This window comes from Geospiza fortis, unplaced genomic scaffold, assembly GCF_000277835.1.
Source record: "Geospiza fortis unplaced genomic scaffold, GeoFor_1.0 scaffold166, whole genome shotgun sequence".
In the NCBI taxonomy this organism is placed as follows: domain Eukaryota; kingdom Metazoa; phylum Chordata; class Aves; order Passeriformes; family Thraupidae; genus Geospiza; species Geospiza fortis.
In genome coordinates, this window is record NW_005054310.1 from 10,944,608 (window position 1) to 10,954,923 (window position 10,316).

The window sequence follows — 10,316 nt, forward strand, 5'->3', positions numbered from 1 at the left end:
TTTAGCTTCTGACCTGTAGGAAACTAGAAACCTGGTTGACTGAAGGCCATACTTACACAACACCTATGACCCACAGGGATATGATGCCAAACACAGTATAGCTGAGTAATTAAATGATAGTTGAAACTCAGAAAACCATCACAACCTATAATTTCAAATCACTAAAAGCACTAGGGAATACTTCCCCTCCTCTATGCATATGGAAACAAATTATTTCTTGATGGGCTCAGTAAAGTCTGGATTCTAACAGATGTAAAATATCTAATGCATTTGGTATCTCAAGACACTCAGTGATTAAATATGTCTGTTTTGTTATACAAATAAAAGCAGAAGCTTTATAGCATGTTAGAAGAAGTCAAAGGCAATAAAAATAATTGTCTTTTTGTTAATGTTTTATATTACAGGCTTCAAACTTTTTGAGAAAGTGTAAACATAAGCCATCCAATCAGCTTTGCAGAAATAACTCAGCTGGACTTACAATCTCAAGCATATTCTTGTTTCTTTTCCCCTCTAAGGTTTGATTAAGAGCAACCAAGCTGTTCTTGTTCCCTCTTCTTACTTGAACTCAGTATTATTGATAGGTGGATCTGTATGCTCTGTACAACCTGTCTGTAAGTCTTGTATGTTCAATCTGCCACATAGCTAAAGGTAAGATACGGATGGGCATAAAACTTGTTGCCAAGGCAGTGCTCTGTCTAATGATGGCAAACTGAGGTTTATCTTTCTCTTTTTAATTCATTGCTTGCATTTAAAAATTGCAAGCAATTCTATCACTTAGAAAGCAGCTGAACATGTTCAGCCTCCTCTCAGAATTTTTATTTTCACATAAAAACCTGTGTAACACTCATAACAGAGCAGATTTCTACAGTCAAATAATACATTCCAGAGCATTGCTGTGGAGAGCTGAAATTATCTGAATGTCACCATTACTGTTATATCAACATAAATCACTCCAATATACTCTTAAGCAATGCAACATTTCTTACACATACACCCAGCAATAACAGAGCCTATCACACACTGATTACAGCAGAATCTATGAAAAGGCTCTCCTTGCTATTAAACATGAAAATATTCCTGTGAAAGATTTGCAAATAATTCCCAGATTTTCTTGTTCCTATGAGTGCATGTTTTTCTGTGAATTTGGGCTGGATATGTTGGTTTCCAGGGGCAGTATGTGAAAATGCTGGGTCTACTTTTAGAAAACTGCTTTGTTATTTCAGGCAAACACCTGCACTGGCAAAGAAGGGCCTGAGTGTCACATGTATGGCATGTACCCGCTGTCAGAGTAAAAGGGAATGACTGTGACAAATGAGAAGCTTTTCCAGCTAATTCATTTTGTGTGTAGTCATCTCAGAGCCATGAGGCTCCAGCTGGGACTGGTGCCTGATTACACCAGAAGCTGTACCAAGTCAGCCTCCTTCACTGAGCACCTTGGGGGCTTAAGCAGACAATCACACAAATAGTGAAAGGAAAGAATTACAGTTCCTCTTCTGCAAATGAGGAACTAAGTGACAGAGCTAAAAAAAGGGCTCAGCCCTCAGCCAGTATAAATTGGCACAACAGGATTCAGGTCATCACAAGTTACAGCAGCTCAAGAAAACACTGGAGTTGGAGTTATAATGCCTGAGATAAATATAATGCATCCGAGCAAGAATTTAACCATCTGCAATCAGTATAAAAGATGAAATGTACTTAAAAATACTGTGCTTCACATGTCTTGTTTAATAAAATCCCCAGCATAAAATGATGGTGCCAGTTATCAAACTAGACAAGCACAGAATGGTAACACTGCAAGAAAAACCAGACAGCTCATTAAAATGGTAAGGTATATGAGGTGCAATAAGGGACGAAATATATCCACCTTTTCTCAGCAGAAAATGATTTAGCTTATAATTTTCTTAGTCCCAAAGTAACTGAAAGACTTGAAGAAATAAACTGTAATTTATAGTGGGATCTGGCAGGGGGGCAAAAGAATATTTCAAGGATTTTTAGAAGGAATTTATATATCCTGCTGGATCTTGAAAATATTTCAACAGAAACTTCTTGGTTTTAATTACACATATCAATGCTTTTTGCCCCTTATCACCCTTTTACCTACACTTTCATTAAACTCTAAAGTTTTTTTCCTTTAAAATAAAACCATTGGATTGCCAAAGCATTATTTCATTCTCTGATCTGTAAATATAATACATTTCCATTCTCTTTGCCCTATTCTCAGTAAACAACAAAGTGAAGGAGGTTCCATGCCCTGGTTACTCAGAGCCTTACTTCCCTGCCCAGAGACAGGCAGGGACATTTCACTCTGTAGGACACTCCATTTCTATGTGTTTGTTCCTGAGCTGGCCATTTCTGGGACCACACTAACTAGTCCCTCTTAGCACACAATAAGTCACTCCCTTGTTACCAGTCACAGAGAGATGAGACAGGAAAATTAAGAGAAAATGGATGCCTGATGGATGAAAGTGGAGCTCAGGAGAGGTAGTGCTCTGTGTTCAAAATTGAAAGCAAAGAGACTTGATATCATTCAAAGCAGTGACTCTCAGGGAAGAAAAACCAGCACTTTGGGACTGAGGAATTCAATGCAGCTATAAATCCGTAAGTAGAAGCTGTAGAGGCAGATTCAAGAAAAGAAATCTAGGATAGGAAAGAAAGATTCACATCTGACCCACAACAAAGAAATATTATGGTGCCAATAATGGCACAAGAAACATTATACTTTTTTTGTTAAATGGTATTTAGGAATATACTCAGGTATGTCACTTGAACTTCATAATAAGTACAAATAAAGTGAAGGTTTAGGTCAAAACTGTCCTTTCTACTCCTTTAATTCACTTTTATTTTCAAGGTTATTTTCAAATGTTTTACATCAGTACTGATAAGGAACACTTCCATAGATATAACACAATCCATAGATAGATAAGGATGTAGAAAGGACAAAAGAAGAGAGGGAAGTCTTTACTGTGTGAGAGACTGAAGGAAGGAAAATCTTTTACTTGCTACAGAAAGGTTTCTCCCAAAGTCACCCCACTTGAACCTGTCCCTTCTCCTTCAGAGATCTGCAGGCCACAGGAGATACACTACAGCAGAGCCAGTTCTCACAGCAGGATTCTTGGGCAAACATTGCACAATTAGCTGAGTACAAGTGTGTTTTCAAAATGGTTATCCATTTCTGTAATGCTGTTTGACAGGCGTGTCTAAAATCTGCTAGGAAGAGCAATATACCCTGAGTGGAATGAAACACTCCACATAATTCTGACAAAAGTAGTCCAGGGTGTATGGCTCCTCTCTGTAAAACCTGCCTCAGAAATGGAGCTGGATCTGTCATCGGTTTTCTTAAGGGCAAAATTCCATCTACCCTGACTCATCTGAAAAACCTCTCACTGGTCACCTGCCCTTACTGCTCAGTTCACATCTGAGAGATGACCTTATCAATCTCTGTCCGTATCTGAAGGGAAGCTGTCAAAAGGATGGAGCTGGGCTCTTTTTGGTGGTTCCAAGCAACAGGACGAGAGGCAATGGGCAGAAACTGATGCATGGGGAGTTCCACCTGAAAATGAGGAAGAACTTCTTTACTGTGCACGTGACCATGCTCTGGAACAGATTGCCCAGAGAGGTTGTGGAGTCTCCATCACCGGAGATATTAAAGAACTATCTGGACACAGTTCTGTGCAATGTACTCTAGGATGACCCTGCTTGAGCAGGGAGGTTGGACCAGATGACCCACTCTGGTCCCTTCCAACCTGGCCCATTCTGTGATTCCATGTGATTTAATTTGTGTAGAGGAAGGGTTAAATGAAAGAAGTCGCTCTCTGGTGCAATTAGCAGGCCTGAGAAGCAAAGGTAAACAAAGCTAGCTCTCAGCCTTCTGATGGGAAAGAATTAGGCTGTCCTTGGGTACAGCTGTCAGGAGATAAGGTAGATGGAAAACAGGAGCAAGAAGGGAGAAGGATCCCAGCTAATTAAACCACAGGAATGCAGACCTGGGTGTGATAGACCGTTGACTGTGTGACCAATGATGAGCTCGCTTTTGGACTATTCATGAAGTTCATTATCCCTGTTATAAAAAGGATGTATCGATGATCAATAAACGGGATTTGCTGATCAATTACACTCAAGTGTGGCTTTTCCCCCGCTGGCGCAACAACTTTGCTACTGCAATAATCCTATGTTGAGAGAGCAATGCTAAAACTCCATTTTAGATAAAATATGCCAACATATTTTCACAGTCCAAATAAATAACTTCAAGTAAACAAATAACTCCATCATGCAAATATCACTTAGAAATGCAATTAAAAAGAGCCTCTTGCTTTGTGTTATAAAAATATGAAAGAGTACTCAGGACAAGCTGTTTCACATAAGATTTTTTTCTATATTCAGCAACTCCAAGATCAAAATACTGGGATTTCATTTTTCAAAGCCAAAAGGATGGTTTAATAGTTATTTTATATGAAGACAGCTCTGTTTTTCTAGCCTGCATGCAATATCAAATTCAGTATAGCTTGATACATTTTCATTCATACTTTCATTACAGCACTGTAAAGTACAATAATTTATTATACATTCTCTTGAATCTTTTTGAAACATCAAACAAAATGTAAAATTCAAAGGTAGAGAAAACAAAGCACCAGAAATATTATGAGAAAAGCAGAATTATGAGAAAAACAGTATTTCCTTTCTTGTCCTCCCAGTTCTAACCATGAACCACAGTGAGCACTGAATGGTAGTGGACATTGGAAAACAAAACTCAACTATAGGACTCTATGCACCTTGCAAGTCCTAGTACAGCAGTGATAAAATCTGAGTGCCAACACTGTCACCCCAATGATAATTACTCAAGTAATAGATACCTTTTTCAGAGAACTGAGTGTCTCAGAAACGCTCTCTGCTGGCAGAATTAATAATATATTGGAGAGGATGGACCCATTGGTTCTTCTCATGTTCTTTGCTGACCTTCAGTTCAGCAGCCTAACGTATCTAGAACTAAGAGCAGTCATGGGCCTTCCATGCTCCTCTTCCTTACCTCAGCCTAAATGACATAATTTACCACAGAGCTTTGGATGAATTATTCACAGAAGGCTCAAAAAACATACAGATGCAAAGGGGAGAGCACAGCATCACATGAAGAAGGTTTTTGGCCACATACTTGTGACCCAGACTCCTTTCTTAGAGGGTAGATTCAAAGGAGCAGACATCAGGCAGATTACAACGAATCATCTCCCCAGTTAAGCTTTCAGGCAGAAGTCATTACACTACAAGCACCCGTCATCAAGTAAAAAAAAAAATTCACGTAGAAGTGGAAAGCTGAATCTTAATAGCAAATACTAATTTTCATCTATTAAAGTATCTTAGTGTGTGTATACCTAATATTGTAAATGCTTGAAATTCGGAAGTATTTCTTTCTTGTTTGTCTGAATTTATCTCATCTTCCTAAGACAAGATTTGAATTCACAAAACAACCAGCTTCTGTTTATTTTCCTGATGTAATTTTTGCAGAAAACACTTTCTAATTTGGAAAGTCATGCAGTTCTTACCTAGCACTCTAAGAAGAGAAATCAGGAATATTTTTGCCATCAAAGGCCAGAGGCCTTTTTTGCAAAGTTATTGAGAATGATGTTATAAAATGCCCTTCCTAATAGTGATTGCAAACTAAACATTTATTTACCTTTTTGTAGCCTTAGCTAAACACCATTTGCTCTAGAGGAAATAGAGTGACTAGGCAGCCCAACAGCCTGAGTGGAACATTAGGAGAGTGTACCTGCATGACAATAAGAAGGTCAAACACCAAGATGAAAGAAGCCAAGAAGGCTCTTGAGACCTCATCGCTTGGCAGAAATCCACGATTCAGCTTGTCCCAGCTGATCCAGTCAGTAGTGATGACAAGCACAACTACAGAGGTCAGAGTAAACAGAACCGTCCTGGAAGGAAGAAGAAAAAATAGTTCAGAGAGAATACAATAGTAATGAAGATACATCATTCTATTTTATCTGTCTTCTAATGGTCAACTAGTATTTTATCAGTACTTTCCCACTGATGAAAACAGACTAAAAAAAATTAAGTACACAAACAAATCTTTTAATTTAAGAAAGAAAGCAGTCAGCTGTATCCTTAGTGAAAATAAATTTAGTACCTAGTACTAAGCATGTTGCAAAATTAGCTGGAGTACATCACTCTGGTTCTTCATTCTGTACTTTTCACTGAAGATGAAAACCAGCTAAGTAAAGTAAGAGAGAAGTGATATGTACCAAGGTCTGCATGATGTAGGCCAAATTCAAATCAACTAATTGAGAAAACATTGTCTAAGGCACCAAAGACATTAGAACCTTCGAAAATTTTTTCTAAGCTGCTGGAGCTGTAAGACACTAACAGCAAAGTCTAATTTTTATACAGAAACATGTCTCCATAAAAAAAAAAATCAATGCATTAAATTAATTGTTTTCAAATTCTGGAGATTGTAGAAAGATTTTGCTTTGTGTGTTATAAAATGTCCTTCGTAAAAGTTTTCAACTATTTTATGACTTTTCTGAGAAGTCAGTGAAGATGGAATCACAAAAGTATTAAGGCCTCTGTATAAATGCTACAAGAATTCCGTAAGACACACCTGACTAATTCACACCATTTTGAAACACAGTATTTAAAAAATATCTTTCTAAGCTATCCCTGCAAAATACCTCCGCATCATTTCCAGCATCACTTTGGTAATACCTTACAGAGTTGGCAGCAGTGACTGATTGAATTTCTGGTTCTGTGGAAGCTGGAAAATTTAGCTGGTAATTTAAGGGTGAGCAAGGCTTCTTCCAGCAGCCATAGCTGTCAGCAAATCTGTGCTATAATAGTGGCATATCAAAATCTGAATGCATGCTCATGGCTACATAATTGTGGCAGGATTTTATTTTCAACAGCAATAATATCTCATTTTTTTCAGCTACTGAGGGTTGTAAAATAAAGTGAAGAGTATTTCCCATGACATTTCCAAACAGGACCAATACTCAGCAGAGGGAAAAAAAATTGTACACCAGTAGTCATAGGCTACGAGTCTGTATGCATTTCTTTTTATACAGCAGCCTTGTCTGTATCTGTGAGGAAGGGAAACCAAATATGCACATAGGCAATCGTATAACACATTTAGACCCATAGACATCATTCTTCTGTGACATGATGGGCTGCACTTCCTCAATGTAATGAGACACAAAATTACTTGATGCTACCACCTTCACCTTGGTATTTCTATTTTTGTTCTTAATAAATTAACTCAGTTACATGCAACACCATGGTTGACACCCTAACAATTTTCCTCAAAAGAATTATGAGCACTGAGGCAAGACAAAACCAATAAATGAGGCATATTAGATGTAATTAGACCTAAACAATAGTCAAGCCCTCTTATCCCAAAACATTTGCTCACCTACCATCTCAGCTGTCCGTACCTGAACCTGACTGACTTTTCTGCAAGCTCCACTTTGGTACATATACAAAACAGTTTACTTTGGAAAGACAGTTCTCTCTCTTGCATATAGTCTCTTGAGACATACAAAGGTTATTTTTCCTACTTATGTCACCTTCATATCTTAAATTCTCATGGTTAATGTTCTTACTTTACCTGAAACATTCTCCAGAAAGAAAGCAATCCTCAGCACTGTCTGCTGACCAAGGCAGACTCCCCCAGACATTAGGTACCCTGATTTTCCTTGACCTCTTTCTGTGGAACCACCTCTCCTGGGCCAGAGGAAGTTTAAAACCATAATTCAAAACTGAGTATTTTGCTATAGGAAGCATATACCCAGAAGTTATGCTCAAGACTATTCTGCCTCAGTCCTCTTGAATTATGTATTTGCATTTTGGAGCAAGAGTTCAAAGCATGGAAGATCAGACTTTGGCATGTAGGCAGGCAAAGGCAGGCTTATTTTTATTCATGCTTTGTTGGCATGCATGCAAAGACCAATGTGTGTTCTCAAGTCCTGATTTCCTTGAGGAAATGCATATGCACTTAGAAAATGGCTTTGTTATTCATTCTGAAATGTCAAATAGGGAGGGAAGGGAGCAGAAAATGGGCTGCTAATAGAATAAGAAAATTCAAGACCAACAAAGAAGGTTAGAAATAGACTTTCAAAATGGTTTCATTAAACAGCATAATTAGTATTCAGTTGTATTTTTGACCTATGATACTGGAACACAGCAAGATATTCAATACGTGCTTTTGGAGTTATTATAAACTGAGTTTTTTTGGGTTAGAGTTCAGTTTGCTTCTTGTGAAAGTACAGTGTCCGGGAGATTAAGAAAAAAAGATGAGGATTTCATTTAACTTGACATAACTTGTATTGGATAAACCAGTGTGAGCTGCCCTGCTATATCTAGCCCAGTATAGTTTGCCCTTTATTCTGCAATGCACATTATTGAGAAAGAGTTACACCGTCAAACTATTCCCCATATTGCTGGCAGGACCTCTCCTCATTACAGAAGGGGAAAGGCTGCAAGGTGAAGGGCAAGAGAGGACTGACTCTTCTCTGTACTAGGCACTAAGAAATGCAATTTCTGTCTCTAGTTCACGAAGGAAATACACTTTTATATTTCACTTCTAATTCTAACTTGCTGTATTGAATGATTATGTGCCCTGGACACCTATTCAGCTGCAATAACACACATTTTACAACCTACTGCATACTCCTTAAGAGTGCAAATAAACACTGTCTAGACCAATAGCATACTGAATAGTCAAAATTATTAGGTAGGTCCACAAAAGTCACTACTGTGCTTATCATCACCAGAATTATTCAAAATCCCCAGTGCTACTGGGGAGGGATAAAAAGGGGGAGGCTGAGAGATAAGAACTTTTACTGCCAGAAACCTCTCAAAAATAGGCAATTTTTTAGACTGTATCTCTATAATAATCTTTGATTGTCAGGACTGAGTTTGGTCATGAATTTGCCAAACCAAATCACTCATGCCAAACTGAGTCCATGCTACAGGCCCATTTGTCAACAGAAGACTAATCTGGTTCTCAAAACTTGGCAAGGTCCAAAACAGATGCATCTTCCCTTCTGCCCCCTTCCACAACACTTTCTTGCACTATAAGCTTTGACCAAACTGACCAACTTTATGTCTATCATCCAGTGTATTATACATTATGAGAGGTTGTGAACCACATGGACCAGAAGCCTGAGCAGGTTTTAGTCACAGGTGGTGGCTCCCTCACGGCAGACAGGATCACAACCTAAACCTTGTAGAGAGGAAACATAATGAGCTGCTGTGATCTTAAGTCCTGGATATTTGGAGACACTCTCTTCTGCTGTTTAGTACGTCCTACCTCCCTCATCAGGAGCTCCTAAGGAGAGCCCATGAGGCCACAACTCATTCTCTTGCAGCCCCAAGGCAGCACCACAAAGCCATTCATAGTGCATCCCCCCAAATCTACACCAGAGGTATCTTTGTGTCCATCCAGCCACACCCTCAGGAATCAGTCTTTTATTTGGCTGTACTGGGTGAAAACCTGAACAATCCAGAACTTGTCCCTGGAAAGATAAAAGACAAGCTAATAAATGTATAAATTCACAAAGCATCTAATGTTGGAAACAAGAACTGTTTCCAATCTGAGTCTCATGATTCTTCATGTCTAAGCAGGGCAAAGTATATAAAAAATGGATTCTGGTCTGTGATAGAACTCAAACTGAAACATAGAGAAAATTAAATTTTTCATTCAAAGGTTAAACACAATTCTCTGCACAACACTACCTTCCCTTTACTTGTGACTTTGAGCTGCTCATTTTTGGAAATATTTAGAAATTTCTTCTCTTACATGACCCTCTGCTAAATCTTTTGTGATGCTGCAGCTTTGATGATCAGATAGTAAGAGTTCTGTTAAGACCGACTGAAGAGATGAAAGACAAACTTTAGTTATTTTCTGCATTTTCATTTTGTCTTTTTCAAGAGGCAAAAACACTATCTTGCCCTTTTACTACACCTTTTCCAGAAAAAAAACCTACCTGCGCTTAGTCAAAAGCAGCTCTCAGATTTGTATGATTCAGCATCTTGAGAACTTTTCATCTTAATTTCGCACACAAGTTTCACTAAGCTAGGTCATTTGTAAATCATGAAACATTGTTAACAGGAATTCCAAGTATTGCTTAATACAATGTTTATTTGGGATGGAACACATTGGACAGGACCAAGAAACTGGTCAGTCATGCTCCTCAGGGCTGCTCTTTGTGGGAGTGGGTGTTCGCCACTACTGCTGTTCCACCCACATCACACTGCCAGCTCCTGGCATGTCTCTGCACTTCCCTGGGGTTTCCCCATCTCAGAAACCACCCCCCATATGT

General features: G+C 38.6%; 1 protein-coding gene across 1 annotated transcript in view; it reads right to left on the reverse strand.

Annotated features, from left to right (window-relative positions):
• TMEM117 (transmembrane protein 117) overlaps positions 1-10,316 on the reverse strand; it is a 180,739-nt gene that overhangs the window by 29,514 nt on the left and 140,909 nt on the right. Inside the window, exon 6 of the mRNA XM_005419257.2 lies at positions 5,759-5,918. Within this exon, the coding sequence (XP_005419314.1) occupies positions 5,759-5,918 (160 nt within the window). The remainder of the gene's footprint in view (positions 1-5,758; positions 5,919-10,316) is intronic.